Consider the following 16,517-nt stretch of genomic DNA (forward strand, 5'->3'; position numbering starts at 1 on the left):
TATACTATGACTTTTTTTCATTATTTTTAACAACATACTATACTATGACTTTTTTTCATTATTTTTAACAACATACTATACTATGACTTTTTTTCATTATTTTTAACAACATACTATACTATGACTTTTTTTCATTATTTTTAACAACATACTATACTATGACTTTTTTTCATTATTTTTAACAACATACTATACTATGACTTTTTTTCATTATTTTTAACAACATACTATACTATGACTTTTTTTCATTATTTTTAACAACACACTATACTATGACTTTTTTTCATTATTTTTAACAACATACTATACTATGACTTTTTTTCATTATTTTTAACAACATACTATACTATGACTTTTTTTCATTATTTTTAACAACACACTATACTATGACTTTTTTTCATTATTTTTAACAACATACTATACTATGACTTTTTTTCATGATTTTTGACGACATACTATACTATGACTTTTTTTCATTATTTTTAACAACACACTATACTATGACTTTTTTTTTCATGATTTTTGACGACATACTATACTATGACTTTTTGTCATGATTTTTAACAACATACTATACTATGACTTTTTTCATGGTTTTTGACGACATACTATACTATGACTTTTTTTCATTATTTTTAACAACACACTATACTATGACTTTTTTTCATGATTTTTGACGACATACTATACTATGACTTTTTGTCATTATTTTTAACAACATACTATACTATGACTTTTTTTCATGATTTTTGACGACATACTATACTATGACTTTTTTTCATGGTTTTTGACGACATACTATACTATGACTTTTTTTCATGATGTTTAATGACATACAATACAGTGACTTTTTTGACATATTATACTATGACATCTTTTTGGCATACTATACCATGACTTTTATTCATACTATACTATGACAGTTTCAGATTACTTTATAACAACATAGACAGTTAAAGTGAAATCCAAAATGTGCAAAGAATGAAACCACAAGTGTACACAGGAGCTGCTATTGACATGAATTTTGTTACACCTTAGGAAGTAAAGTCTTTCTATGCTCCCGCATAGCTGATGGTAATAAATAGATACATGACAGATTTACTCTTAAGAGGGCATTCATTTTAAAAAATAAACAATAGGTCTTTAAATAATGATGGTATATGGATGTCACTGATACCTATGTTAAATGAGGAAGAACCACCGAAATGAGTACAAATTATCCCAGGTGTACTTTTATGCTCATGAAACAGTGAACTTCTACCACACAGCAAAGAAAATATTAGAAAGCATGACTTCAGTTACTCCATCTTACAGAAAGTCATCATGTGGGGAGTACATTTATATTTTCTGTTAAGGAACAAACATAAAGCATATCAACTAAATCGCTTGTCTTGATGTAACATTTTGGAAGAACATGTTTCCTGACAAGTTTGCCTCATTTGAGTCATTTGCCTGCAGACTGTGAACATAATTAGAGCTTTAGACTGAGTAACATTCTCTTTTATCAGATGTCTCCTGGAGAGATGACACAGTATTTTCGTTTAGCTGAAGTACAGTCCAATGTCTCCTTTAAAAATGACATATAATTTGTGATAAAATATCGGTAAGCGAATGCAGTTGAGAGATCTGTGTGATCATTGGAAAGAAACATTCACACCATGAAGTCACGTAATCACTTGAAAAGAACAGGTTGTTTGTGGCTTGTTAGATTGCTAAGTGAATGAATTTGAAGTGAAATACTAAGTGTTTGATTGGTTAAATGGCTGAAAGTTTGCATGCGTGCAAACAAGACAATTTAATTTTATTCGTATGGTGCCAAATCACAAAGGTTATCCCAAAGCACTTTTCATATGTCTAGACCATTCTCTTTAATTTACAGACACCCAACAAATCCAGAGCTCTCACTACACAAAGAATTGAGAACCCCAGATTTGTAGAAACTGTTTCTTAAACTATCTTTCTGTCCTTTGTATCTTCATTTTTTCTTGGCTACAATGACCTCACTGATAATTTCTTGATTTCTGTCTGTGCTTACACAGTTTACACTGTCCCCTCTGTTTACAAAGTTACTGGGTTTTAATATTTTTTTTACAACTTACCATGAAGTCTGAGCCACTATTTCCACATTTTAATTACAAAGGCATGATTTTCTATTGGACTGTAACTTTATTCATTTTATTTCAAGAAGATATCCAAATTACTGTCACATTCTTTGGTGATTCAATGTTACAATCTGTAGCTGAATAACAGCTACTCGCCGGGATGCTGTTCAAACACTTTGTTAGGTCGCTGCACCTGCCAGTGAATTTGGGAATAAAAGGAGGACGCAGATGTGCACATACTAAGTTGCTTTTATTAATACAGAACTGCATGCTACAGAGACTGTACAGCATAAACATTTATTCATTACAAAAAAACATGGTTTTGGAACCATTTAAAATAACAGGAAAAACAAACAAACAAAAAGATAAGAGCATAAAATAGAACAGGAACATCACAGCCGTTAAGGAAACATTCAAACTATTTATCATTAGCATCTTAATAAACCAGAGAAGAAATCGACAGATTACAGTCGCGTCATGTCAACTACAATGGCACCGAGTGGATGATTCTCTTGTAGCTTTTTTTTACAGCCTCTTGCAACATCAACATGCCTATTTTTTCTATCTACCTATATGTAGTAGTGTACTTAAAAGTGGCAGTTTGTGTATTTTTTTGTATTTAATAGTTTTTTTATGAACCTCCTAATATACATAATTTGGCCCTTGTGGGTTTATACAGTATGATGTCCGCCTTTTTATTAAGTTTAAATTTTAATATTTGACAATTTGCTACCAAACACATTTGTTATAGCAACATTTATACTACATACATAGCAATCTATGTAACGTCACAGCAAAGAATGGTATCGAAATTAAAAAAAAAAAGAAAAGAAAAGAAAAAAACAAACGACAACGAAACCAAAAAAAAGGATCCCTACAGCATGGTTAGAGGGGCAGAGAAAATTATCACAAAATTTGGCACGGAAAATCTGTACACGAATCTACAGTCTGAGAGATGTGACTGTGCAATAAAAAAGAAGGGCTTTAGACACTTTTCCAACTACTGAAGACACGGTACCCACTGTCTCTTGTTTCAAGTTTTCTTTTCTTCTTTTTGTAAAATGGCTTATAGACGCATTTCTTGAAATGAAGTTGTGCATACTTCTGTTCATGAGATCTACACAGTACACTGAGTGGAATCCAGGTTTTCAGCGAGGAAAGAAATCAATAACAAAAAGATTTGCCTTTTAAAACCTCCTTGTAAAAATGGATCATTCATATATAAGTCGCTTACCTTAAGAAAAAATATTTGTACAATGTATTAAGAAAAAAAAAGTCAAAAGAGACACGTACAAGATACAACAAGCAATCTCTAAAGCAATAAATACTACTGGTCCTAGCGTTGTGACATTTTGAATTTAATAACCCTCAACCCTCCCACCCCGACCTCCCCTCAAGCCCACCCAACTTGCCTGACTCCGCCCCAAAGGTAAACAACAAAGAAAAAGACAACGCAGTGGAAGAATGCATATTTAACACAGTAATCCCCCCCCTCCCCATTATTCTGTACATTTAAACAAGAACAAGTAACATCACAATTAAAGTTGTTCCTCGGAGAGGTGTCACCGCTAGCCTCATGCCCTCCTAGAGTTTGAACAGATGTCAAATGATTGGTTCGCAAGCTCGTATTTAATACAAATAAAGAAGGAGAACCAACTCTTTCAAGAAAAGGGCTCACTGAATAATCTAGCCTACCTTTTTATATCCGTCTTTTAAACATTTTGAAGTTGAACTAGATAATTTTTCTGTTTGCACTGTTTAACACTACAAAAAAGACAAAACAAAATTCATAAAAATTTTGGCAGATTCACAAAGCTATACTACAGCTCATTGTATCATTTCTTTATAATAATTAGATTTTTTGATAATGATGGGTCAAATATTGACCAATGAACTTTAATAAAACAAAAACTAAAATTTCAAAGCCGTATGGCACAGAAACGTAAAGAGAAAAGAACCGACAGCAAGTGAAATATAGCAGAGAGAGGGCCTAGAAAGGTGTGTTTGTGTGTGTGTGTGTGTGTGTGTGCGTGTGTGTGTGTTTGTGTGTGTGTGTGCAGAGCTAGAAAAGAGGAGAAGAATAGGGTAGACTATTCTATAGACTTGGTCACTAGCGACAGAGGCTGAGGGGCCGTGGAGGGGAGGAGCGAGTGGGAATGACACAGCGATGCCGAGGGCCGGGCCATTGAGGACGCCACAGAGGAGCCCGGCTGCCGCGAGGACGAGACGTCACCGTGCTCCAGGGCTCCGTTGTGGGAGGAGGCGCCGGGCGTTTTCCTAGCTGCAGCAGAGTTTTCCAGCTGAACCAAAGATGGCGGTGGAGGCCCAGCCAGGAGGTGCGGGTGGTGGAGTGGCTGGTGGGCCGGTTTCATAGTCAGTGAGAGAGGTTGCATTTGTTCAGTCTGAGGTTTGGACTCTTTTGAGGAGGGGGAGGGAACCACTGAGGAGGGGGAGGATGGGGGGGAGTCTAGTAAGCTTCCGTCCGTAGAGGGAGGACTGGCACAGCTGCCTTCACCTTGGATGTAGCGAATGCACTTTTTTTTTCTCCTGGGGGACAAGGCGAGACAGAGAGAGCATCTTTTAGCATCACGTCTTCAAACCGCATCGCCTCTTAGCACTGCCGCCGACTTAAATGCACCTTGTTTTAAATTTAGTCCAACCATTCCATGAAACTGGTTTCACATGACGGATTTGCAGGTGCGTTTAAGCGGCTCGTGCTAAGAGAAGAGGTGGTAGAAATGACAGTTGATTTCCAAATACTAAACCATCAGACAGGACAGACATGAAGGAAAGATCACAGGTGAAGCAGCTGGACAGGAAGCAGCAGGGAAATGAGAAGCACACACAGAGATGATGATGATGATGGTGATGATGATGAGAGAAGATTAGATGTAGTAATGGTTTGCTCTCTGGATGTAAACTCGAGCCTGTCTTATTGGCAGAGCTCCAGCTGGGGATCAGCATGTTCTCTCCAGCAACACACGAGGTTACTGGACCTGTCTCACTCGTCTACCTCGATCTGGCCCTACTCTCTCTTCTCCTGAGGGGACAGAGTTTGGATGCGAGGCGAAAAAGTCAACAAGATCCACACTACTACTCCGCATCTGCCCCACAGACACGAGTGTGTGTGTGTGCGTGAGGGGTCAAGGCATCATGTTTGCATTCCTGCCTGGGGTCGGGACCCTCCCCCCCGCCTGCCGAGTCCCGAGGCCAGGCCCGTTGCGCTCGGTGGAACCCAGTGAACGAGCAGGGGAGGGGGGGAGGGGGAGCTGGGAGAGTAGGGGATTGTTGCATTTTGTCTGCGGTGACTCTCCTGCGAAGGCTGTGCTCAGATTTGGTTAAGGGGGAATCTCTGCCCACTTCATCTTTACCCTGACCCTGACAGTGACCCCTCTCTCAGCTCTCCATTCTATCACAAAGATGCCTGAAGGCCATGGAGTATTAGTATTTAAGACTCACAGGGACAGGGAGTAGGTAAAAAGAAGACTAAGGTGTTTTTATTGAGGCTTTTGGAGCATATAAGGCTGATCTGCTGTTTAAGTGAGGCTGTTTGAAGCTTTCCCTGTAACTCTGATGGGGGAACAGTCTACGTAAACACGGACAAAGAGAGCAGATTATTGAGAATGAAAAGGAAGAGGGACATCGACAAATCACATAAAAAAGGGCTCACGAAACCTTGTTGCATGCCAGGGTGAAAGACAAGCATGCATTTCAGATAAGCTCGACAGTACAGGCACACGACAGCGGACGGTATAGAACACTAGAAAAGTCTAGAAAAGAGTGGGGATAAGGCTTTTAGTGCATCCTACACTGATACTGCAGCGCCGGGTGGTGCGGTGTATCGACCGGCCATAAAAAGCTATCATTTGCCACTACATAGACATCTTGCTCTCGATAACTGTCTGTCAAACTGCAACAAATGAGCTAATATCCATTTTTTAACAGACATATCGATTCATAGTATGTGCCCGTGTATGTTATTGATTTTTGCCGTCTCGGGGGAAATTACACCAGATGCATCTTTTAGGAAATGGAGCCCAGAGAGAACTTTTAACCTCTCGGCTCCTAAAACGAGGAGTGAATTATCGCGCTTTCCAGTCTCCTGATCTCCTGATCTGCTATTATTGTTTAAGGAATAATGCGTTGTTGTATTTATTTATTTTTTTATCGTGTGTGTTTCAGCTGGGAGGGAAATAAGAGCCAAGTGGAAACACCGGCAATGGCGGACTGTGAGGGAGTGGAGTGTGATGTGCTACTTGCTTCAAAGACGATTTTAACAGCAAAAAAAAGAGTAGTTAATGTGTTAAATTCTCGTTGGACATTCAGTGCATTTAAAATCATGACAAAAATGGAGAAAAATATTCTATTAAACAGCTAAAAATGGCCTCTTAATGCTGCTAAATTTTGACTTCGGCCCTTATGAGCGACTAAAACGACACATGAAACGTGTAGAAGCGGAAACAAACAATGTGTTGCGATGGCTGGTGTTGGAAGAGTTGTGTCAAGAGAGAGAGGGTGGGGCAAGGGTGTGGTGCAAGCCAGACACAGAGAAGGGTATTACTTAGCAGAGACAAATACCTACCATGAAAATATTCCCAATTCAAAGACTGCTTGTGTCAGAACAGAAAGACAACAGGTAGGGACTAAGTAAGGGTTATTGAAGAGGAGTTTGGAGGAAGAAGAGGTGGAGAAGGAGGAGGAAGAGGGCACAGAAAAGAGTGTCACTGAGCAGGCCCTCAGAGAAAGCAGGGCTAAATTTGTAAGCATAACATTGTTATTCAAAAGGACGCCAATTAGAACATACATGACAGTTAAGATGGGAGGGAATTATCCACTGCATGGAGAGAAAATGGATTTCAACCAGACTGTAAGACGTGTTATTCCAAATGACATTAGGGAAGCATGATCTTTCAGCAAGATATTTTGAGATAAAATACTCAGTAATCTTATTTAGAAATCCATTTTCTGCCACTGGGCTTGAACCAAGTTCAATGAGGGGAAAAAAATTGCTGCGAGGGAATTTATAGCAGGAAGCTCCTCAGTAAGGAAAAAAAGGAGCAGAGGAGTTTGCCATCTGTTACCACACTGATGGAAACGCATTTTAAGAGGGATATCTGAGCAAATAATCAAGGAGAAGAAGCTGCTCATTGTGGATGTCTTCCTCCCATTGGTACTACAGCAGTTATACCTGCATGGTTTGCACCATAAACTCAGCTGGTCAAGCCCGAACAAGGCACGACACTTCTTTGGGGTATTTGCATCTGTTAGCCAAAGAGGTAGACACAAACATACACACAGAGACAAAAACACAAAAGAAAAAGAAAGAAAAAACAAAATGGACACGTCATTGCACGGACAAAAACATGTAGCCAGGGCTTAGGTTTAGGCTGGCAACACTGGGATGTCCTCCATATTGAACAAGCCATCAGGCTCCAGATCCTCCGAGCCCCGACCTGCCAGTTTAGCCTGCTTATTGTACTGTACATCCTGCAACGAAACCCCAAATGTTTCTTCATCGACACATACGCATTCACACGCCATTCATACACACTCTGGCATATGCTGTTAATACCCTTCTTCCCAAACAGCAGGTAAAAAAATCAAATAGTGGGAACCTAGAGATAGACCGGCAGGGCGTGGCTGGAGGAAGCTGAGAGGTCACGATAGCCTGGCGGTGACAGACAGACAGAGGGAGGGGGGAGGAGAAGAGGAAGAGAAAGGCAGCAGCAAGAGAGCCAAGGAGGAAGTCCCAGTGTACAGTTTACCCAGCCTTCACCTGGCCCTGGCCAGTGCAAGCACACACCATACACACCTGCACGGGCCACACCAGTTATTCTGTTGATCGAGCCCAAAGCGCGCTCGACACTTCTTAGGAGCGCTCAGGTCTGATGCCGCAACAGGGAGGGGGAGGGGGGGGAAGCCAGCAGAGAGAAGGGAAAAGAACCAAAAACCAAAACAATAAGGAACAGAAATCAAGAGGAGGAGAGAAATAAGGAGAAAAAACAGGTAACAGTGAATCTATGAAGCTTTGCAGTGGCTCAATGTGCAAGAAAATCCCCCCCAAAAAACACCCGTAAAGCCATTCTCAAGTGTGCCTTTAAAGACTGTTTGAGACATTAGTACGAATCAAAACTGCATGCAAATTATCAAATTAAGATTAATAAAGACTCTAAAATCTAACTGGAGTTAAAGCTGAAGATGCATATGTGGTTGAGAGGGTATAAGTGGAGCAAATGCAGGTTGGAGTGATTTACCACTAGGTGTTACAGTGCACTATGGTTTCAAAAAGACAAGGTTAAGGTGGCAGAACTAGGCAGCAGTAGCAGACTGCTAAAACAGCACGGTCGTGAGTTAGCCCTCGCCAGGGGAAGGATTAAAAAGGCTGGAACCTGAAGAGGGAATCTACTCCTTAGACCTGGCATCAAACACTTGACTGTTTTCCACCAACGTTGGCTGTCTGGTGCAGGAAAAGCTGCCAGTCACTTGCTAGCTCTACCCGGCGACCGTGCGGTTCCCAGAAGTAGAGCGGAGTGACAGCGGAATATGGTGGCGGAGTGTTTGAGGCCAGGTCTTGGGGAGTAAAAGGGGAGTGAAGCCAAACTCATGCTGGCCTGTAGGAAAGGCAGCGCAGCTACTGAAGCGTACAGATTAAGGAGGTTTACCCTGACATCACATCCTTCAGGTCATACTCCACAATTATAATCTAACTTTATATAATCAGCTCCTCAAGCATACTGCATAGTGCCAAAATATGGAGAATGCTCTAAAACTAAATAGCAACATGAGTAAATGGAGGTAATGAAATATCATCTAGCTGGAAGTCAAATAAATAGCAACATTTTAAGAAAAGAAAAGCAGCAAACAAAGCAAAAAAAGAGCATTTTCATATAGTTTAATCTTAAACCTGCCTCATATGTGCACATTCATTGATAGATAAATATACATTGATAAATAAAAAAAGAAGAAAAAATAAAAACAAGTTAGTAATTTAATACTCAAAATGACATTAGCACCTGTAATCGGAGGGAGTGAAAGGCAAGGGTTTGGAAAATATTCTCTGTGTTCTGAAAAAAAAAAGAACAGATAGAGAGGCCTTCAAGAAGAAATCCGTCACCAAACGAGCGCAAAATACACAATGACAAGTCGCTCCTCACAAAATGATCAGAAGAATCATGGGAATCAAATCATAGAATTAGCAAACCTCCTTAATTTTAAGATGTAAGAGATTGTTTTGTTTTCTTATGTTGATATAAAAGCATGCATGAAAGCAAGCAAGGGGCAGCCCAACAAGCGCACACACACACACACACACACACACACACACACACACACACGCACGCACCCACACACACAGAGTACAGTAGTGCAGGCTATCTGCAGGGCACAGGCATTATAAAACGGGGCCACGCACACAACACTAGCAAAGTTAATGGCTCTCACAATGCTTCAACTTCACATTCTCAAAACATACATATCACAATACCAGAACGCTAAGGGGCAAAGTGGGGAGGGGAGGAGGGAGGGAGGAGGGGGGTGTCAAGAGGGGAGGTGAGGAGTGTGGGGGGGTCATGCATATTCAGTTGTTATTAGCTGGGGAAGGCTCGGGAAAAATGGGAAAAGGGGGGTATTACAAGCAACTCTACCATTTAAATATTGCATTGGGTAGCATAACTATACAAAAAAAAAAGAAAGAAAGAAAGAAAAAAGCCAGGCACAATAACACACACACACACATACAAAAAAAAACATAACACAAAAAAACTAGCTTGACTTTTATCTTGCAAGATGTCACATCTGCCTGACACATGATGGGGCTCTTCTAATATGGGAGATAATTGCAGCTCACTTACCATTGCTCTCTGCTTGCTGCTTTTCCCTTTTTCTCTTCTTCCTTTTCCCCTGTTGGTTAGCCGCCAAAAAAATAGAAAGAAAAAAATAGACACAGACAGGAACCTTAGTTATTATATTGCAGAATGCCCAAAACATGAAACAGAGAATAGGACTCTTCTTTGTGTTTACTTATTTATTCATTCATTCTTTCTCTGCCTGTTTTTTCTTCCTCTTTCTGTCTCTGCCCTCCGGTTTGTATCAGCCACTGCAGGCCAGACCAGAACTCTCCCTTCTCTCTGTCTTTCTCTACTCTTTTCTTCTTTTTTGTCTGTAATCTTTTGTCTCATTTTCCTCTGCTCTGTGAACATCTAGACGTCTTGACGAGCTTCTGCTTTGGGAGACAGATTTCTCTAAGGCTGCTCATGGATGATTGGTCAGCTCGATCCCAAAACTGGACGAAGCTGATTAGAGTCTGCGTGCTAATGTGTCTGAGGCGCAAAACATTCACCTTGGATCCATATTAACAACAACAGGGTCGGACTTTGTTACAAATATCCCTTCGTGTCACAATAAGGTGGGCTTAGATCTCAGATATGCACATCAAAAGAAAGTTACAAGAAAAAAGGGATCCCTCAGGCTAGATAGAAAACAAAGAGCTCATCCTGGTCCTGTCACCTAGTGAGAGGGGAAAAGAAGAGGCCCCCCGACTTGTAAACTTAAAAACTTACATAGTTGTCTCGTGCTGACCAGCCGGGGTACAGCTGCATGTGGAGCTGTCGCTCTTTCCTGGCCAGCTCGTAGTACTTGGCCTGCTCCTCCCGCGATAGGGCATGCCACTGTAAGAGGAAAAACAAGACAGGAAGAGAAAGAGAGAGAAAGATTTTTCATCATGAGCAGGAACCAGACAGCATACAGGTTGTGCATAGGACTTCAATTCGAAATCAGGGTGTCTACAGGTATCAAGACACTAAGATTTAATGCTCTTAAGGACTTTTAAAGATCATTTTAAAACACATTTACGACTGATTTTTGGACAAATTGTCTTTTTTTTATTAAAGCATTATGGGTAAGTATAAATTTAAGGTTGTGGTTTCATGCAGAGATAGATTTTATGTTGGAATATGGTTACTGAATATGGTTCTATGTTGTACTTTTGTATAGTACGTTCTTAATGTTTTTGGTTACATGGTTATGTCATTGTTTTATTACCAGTGCTTATATCATGTTAATTAATGTGCATTGTCCCTTTCTAAATAAAATAAACACAGACACATCTACAAGAGCTGCAATGATGAGTGTATTAATCGATTAGCTGATCAAAAGAAAATGAATCGCCGACTATTTTGATTGTCGATTCATCATTTCGGTCAAATTTTCAAGCAACAATGTCAAACTTTTGCTGCTCCAGCATCTTAAATGTGAGAATTTACTGCTTGTCTGTGTCATTTATGACAATAAATGAAGAGTTTTGGGGTTTCAGACTGTTGGTTGGACAAGAGAAGCAATCTGGAGACATCCCTTTGGGCTCTTGATGAGTACTTTTTACATTCTAAAGACTTAGTGATCAATTAATTGTGATAATCGGGAGAATAATTGTTAGTTGCAGCCCTATAATCTACATTTGCTCACAGGTAGGTGGTAAGTATGAAGTAAAAAGACAGTATTAGGTTCCACTTATGTTATCAGAGAACTGGGGTTACCTTTGTAACCTAAAGTTCAGTGGTTTAAAGCTTTGTAATATCAGAAATGTGGACTTACAGATAGATAAATTAAATAAGATGAAATGTCTGTGACAATAAAGATCACACAAATCCTTTTTTTTTTAATTAGAGCCTAATGTTTATCAAATTAAAGACATTTTGAGGACCTGCAAACACCTTGTGCAAAACTGGACCATCAGGTCACCATAAAAACCTTTTTATCTTCAAACAGGCCTGTGAATCCCAATCATAGCCCTCAATTACCACATCTCTGCTTGTCTTCTCTGCCACCAAGGTGCATTCATTCAGCTTAAAATCAGACCATGTTTATAGTAAAATCAGCAGGGTGGAAGGTCCCGAGCACCCAGACTGGGAACCACTGTGATGAACGCTAAGTCTGATCACTACAGTGTTGCTGTGTGTCCAGTGATCTGTCAGGACTCACCCTCCGCCCCAGGATCTGGTTGATGGCAGCACTTTCCTTCAGTGTGCACTCAGCCACCACCTTGGCCCGCATCTCCTTCATGTAGAGCATGAAGGCGTTCAGGGGCTTCTTTATGTGGACCTGTTTCTTTTTCTCCTCTTCCTTTTTAGCGTCTGACTGTTTCCTGTGGAGGAGCAGAGGGTGACAAAGGTGAGCAGAGTCAAACCTACAACCGAGACTGAAACATGCGTTCAGGGGCAGTGAAAGTCTACTCACGAGCTGTTGAGAGAGATGTCGCTGTGGGAGGATTCCTGCTTGACGTTGGGTGTGACGATGGCTGGGTGTGGGATGCCCGTGGTGTGCAAACTGTGGTGAGGGGGCACCATGTGTGGGGGGAACCTAGAGGACAGAAGACTGTGTAAATCGTCAGAATGGACACGGGTGAAATGAGAAGATGGAGCACATGTATACACAAGACTAAAGGGGCTCAATTCCATTTCCATCTCTCAATGGCATGTCAAAGTAAATAGTGGGTTTTCAGTTTCTCTCAGAGAAATGGAATTGGCCTTTAGCCACAAAAAAGACATAAATGCACATACAAACATCCACATAAAAATGTCCAAGGCTGATTCCTGTATTCACAACCTGTTTGATTTTATTGCTCAAACTGAGTGTCGGATCAAATGTCACACAATTTAATTTGAGTGCAGAATTCAGCCTGGACAACTACACACTTCACGCAAGGTTTAACAGCAAATTATGGCAAACCATCACCAAACATCAGCAAAATATAACTCAAAAGCATGAGCGCTACATTGTGTGGCAATAATTAAGTGCAAGCGCACAAGGATAAATCTCTTGAATGCCCTTTTTTTAACAACCTAAAAAAAAACCTACACAGTGAACACTTGAGCCAAGTGCATTTCTTCACCTTTATTTAATCGCAACCTCATTGAGATTTATAATCTCTATCAAGAGTGTCCCAGCAAATACAGGCAACAATTCATGTAATAGATTCAATTTAACGTGTTAGCTTGAGGGCTCTATGCACCCTGAACTTTTCTATTCAGAGTAGTTACTGAGAGTGTGCAGGCGGATGTAGTATCAGTGCCTCCCATAGCTTTTATCAGTGCTGAACCCCCCCCTCACATTAGGCTTGCACCTGCCCTCATAACTGTAAACAGGGATGGGAATAGCTAAGATTCTATTGATAACAACGCCAATATTGATTCTGCTTATCGCTCTCATTCTTTATTGATTCCCTTATTGATTCCTGATCCAGATTTTCAGTGTTAATGCAACTGTTTTACTATCTCTGAGTCTGAACACAGTGGCGATGAAATGCTAAAATATTTGTACAGAATTTTGTTTTCATTTAGATTTTTATTAGTCAAAGCATATCGCACAATGTTTAAAATCACTATGTTAAGCCTGCCTGTGTGGCACTAGTGTTATTAGGGGTGGGTAATATAATCAATACAGCACAGTATCGCGATATTTTGTGTGCCAATATCGTATTGATTTTCTTTATTATAGAAATGATTAACATTGCAAATACAAATTAGACTTTTGGTAGCCTATTAGAATCATAAAATCAATTGCTTGTAAGTCCTCTAGATACATTTTGTTGCCATAAAAATGACTGGCATGAGAAATTTTATATGCGATTACAAATAATGAATAAAACAGGTTTTGACAAAGTTTTTCTTTGGGAACATAATTTGCAGTTGAATAAAGGAAATAAATCATGATATATCGCAACATATTTTATCGCTCTACTCAGCGTATTGCACAATGTATAAAATCCCAACAATATTGTGCATTGACAAAAGTATCGCGATAATATTGTATCATGGGCCCTCTGGTGATTCCCACCCCTAAATGTTTATGTATTTCCCTCGGTAATGGACGCGCTGCTTGACTAGTAAGCAGCAGCACTCATGCGTAGAGCGTCAAATACATGGTATTCCTGGAATTTAAGCCCAGGTAGTGTACGAAGTTGTTGCATCATATGGCTGATGTTTTCCTTCTAACTTGACACGATTTTTTTACAATCATTACAAGCAGCACTGTTGTTACTTTCTTCGTAAAATGAAGCTTTGGACCTCCCCTCCGCCATGGCCCCTCCTTGTTGTTTCTAGCAAGTTATATCGCACAACAGTTACCATCTCCACAATGTCCACTACTTATTTGTTTGTACATTACTGCTTAGTAGATAGCAGTAGTGCACCTTGTGTGGATCTAAACCTAGAAGAGAAATGTGTAACTTCTGATTTGAGGGCTACCGTGGGGAATGAGGTAAAAATACAAGAACGCGGTGCTGTGAGCAAGCAATGCAGGCTCAGACATGGTCAAAGCAAATTCACTAAGTGGTTGAAGGACAACATTTACAGTGGCTGGCTGACGTGAAGTGAAATGTGACCTTCGTCAAGTGCTATGCTAGCACCATGCTCGTGGAGTTGTTCCTGATGAACTGAAAGATGAATTGTTCTTTTATGTCTGATATTTCTAAAGCTACATAACCTATTTAAAAAACACTACAAGTCTAGGTTGTTGATTTCTTTCGTCACAGTGATGGTGTTGGTTTGTTTGTTTTCCTTGTAGAGGCATTAAAATCGTCTTAAAAGTCATTAAATTTGTACTAAAAAATGTGCAGATACTCTTATTTGACGTCATTGTTTTGCAACGCACAATTGTCAGAAAAATTTGCTGGCATTGATAAAAGGAACAAATAAGCTCAGAGGCATACAATTCCAGTGGATCAGACGATTTGGAGCTGATTCTCAACTGAAACCAGTTCCCTATTCCCATCCCTAATTGTCACCTATGATAGCTGAGGAAATGGTTTCCAAATAAGATTTAAGTGACGATAAAATGCTCCGTCTTTCATCCAAATGCCAACGTATAACTTCAATTCATTTTTATATTTGAGGAAGCAGCATTTTTTAGCAGTGGCACTGATATGAAAATGCCAGGTTTTGGAGGGGTAAAGCTTGAACCATTATGTCTTATCAAGGAATATTGCAAACTAGATTAAAATGTTCTATCAAAGTCTAGTATCACTTCAGGTATTGGGTCTCTGTTTGCTTCCTCCCATTCTTTTCTGCCAGTTCAGCACTGTCAGCAGCACTGACATTTTTATCTTCATCCCTCTACGCTCCTATCATCATTCCGTCGTCTCCAGCCCGCTCCACATATCGAGGCCAGAAACCCTTATTTATGAAATCGTTTCACTGGCTACAACAGCCATAAGACACTGCTGCACTGTATGTGCCAGTGTATGTATGACACTAATTATTTGTGCCAGATTATTTGAACGCGTCTATCTGCATGCGCATGTTTACAGCGTGGCACCTCAGCTCCACGTGACCACACACAAATTTAAGAGAAGAGAGGAGGATGAAGGAGAAGAAAAAAAGGAGGAATAATTCTTTTTTTTTTTTTTTTTTAAAGCAGCTCATTATCCGGCTGTGTCTGGCTGCATGGCTCCGAGCCAGAATATAATGATGAGGATAAACTCGCCAGGAACAACTACTTTCTGTTGGAGGCCATCTCAGGGGAGTGCCAGTGCGCTCCCCCCTCAAACTCTTTCCCTCTTTTTCTCCTTTCCCCTCTTCTCCCTTCATCACTGACACATTGGTGTTTGTGCCATGTCATCCGTTGATGGGGAGCTCGGCAGCAGTGGCTGCATATCGCCCATCATTAGGGCTGCTGCATTTTCCTCGCTCACTCCGTTTCCTCTCTCCCTGTTCACCCTCCCTCCTTCTCTCTCTGTGCACTTGTTAAAATTTCCTCTGTTCCAAGATCTATTTTTTCTCCTCTTCTTCTCTTTTTCTTCTCCTTCTTCTTCTTCTCTTTTCCTCCCTGTCCCCTCACCACCTCCACACTCCTTCGCTTCCCCTCTTCCTCCCCCCCTTCTCCTCCTGCTGCCACTGCATGGCCCAGGTTATGGTTTAAACATGACGGCCATCCCTTTGAAGCGTGGGGGCATCATCATCATCATCCGGGCTCATCAGCGGCAAGCGGCGCCTTGGACCAATTTAACCAACACAGAGAGGGAGAAGCAGCGGAGACCCCCACCCATCCACCCACCCCAACCCTGGGGCTCCTACGTCTCAATCTAAAAAGGTAAGAATGGCTGGCGGTGTTGGGGTGGGGGTGAGAGGGGGGTCACAAGCGCAGCAAGCCCAGTGTCAGCCAGTGCCATTTAATTGCCAATGCGAAGCAGTAGCCCCCGTGCCTGTTTAATGTATAATGATCCGGCCGGTGTGCTTCTCCCGTTCCCAAGGAAAAGATGATGGGGGAACATATCAAAGGGCAGGCTTAAGCATAAGGGGCAAAGGGGCCTTCACATCCTCCTACCTGTCACACATACATTCACACGCACACACAATATCAGGGACCTGCACCGGCTCCAACCCCATTATCAAAATAATGTCTTTCATTTGCTCCGCTGACTGT

At 40.8% G+C, this 16,517-nt stretch overlaps 1 protein-coding gene across 29 annotated transcripts in view; it reads right to left on the bottom strand.

Moving 5' to 3' along the window:
- Window positions 1-2,333: 2,333 nt before the first annotated feature.
- Window positions 2,334-16,517, bottom strand: part of tcf7l2 (transcription factor 7 like 2) — a 103,830-nt gene continuing 89,646 nt past the window's right edge. For 4 of the 29 annotated variants that reach the window (XM_049562863.1, XM_049562876.1, XM_049562870.1 and 1 more), the window contains 7 exons: window positions 12,333-12,455; window positions 12,078-12,240; window positions 10,661-10,768; window positions 9,953-10,001; window positions 9,116-9,166; window positions 7,915-7,987; window positions 2,334-4,649 (listed from right to left, as the gene is read on the bottom strand). In XM_049562863.1, the coding sequence (XP_049418820.1) occupies window positions 4,193-4,649; window positions 7,915-7,987; window positions 9,116-9,166; window positions 9,953-10,001; window positions 10,661-10,768; window positions 12,078-12,240; window positions 12,333-12,455 (1,024 nt within the window). In that variant the 3' untranslated portion in view covers window positions 2,334-4,192. Of the gene's footprint in view, window positions 4,650-6,683; window positions 6,746-7,290; window positions 7,364-7,910; window positions 7,988-9,115; window positions 9,167-9,952; window positions 10,016-10,659; window positions 10,769-12,077; window positions 12,241-12,332; window positions 12,471-16,517 lie in introns of those variants that run through there. The other 25 variants (XM_049562875.1, XM_049562858.1, XM_049562866.1 and 22 more) reach the window with 19 other exon arrangements.

This window comes from Epinephelus fuscoguttatus, linkage group LG20 (assembly GCF_011397635.1).
Source record: "Epinephelus fuscoguttatus linkage group LG20, E.fuscoguttatus.final_Chr_v1".
NCBI classification, from domain to species: domain Eukaryota; kingdom Metazoa; phylum Chordata; class Actinopteri; order Perciformes; family Serranidae; genus Epinephelus; species Epinephelus fuscoguttatus.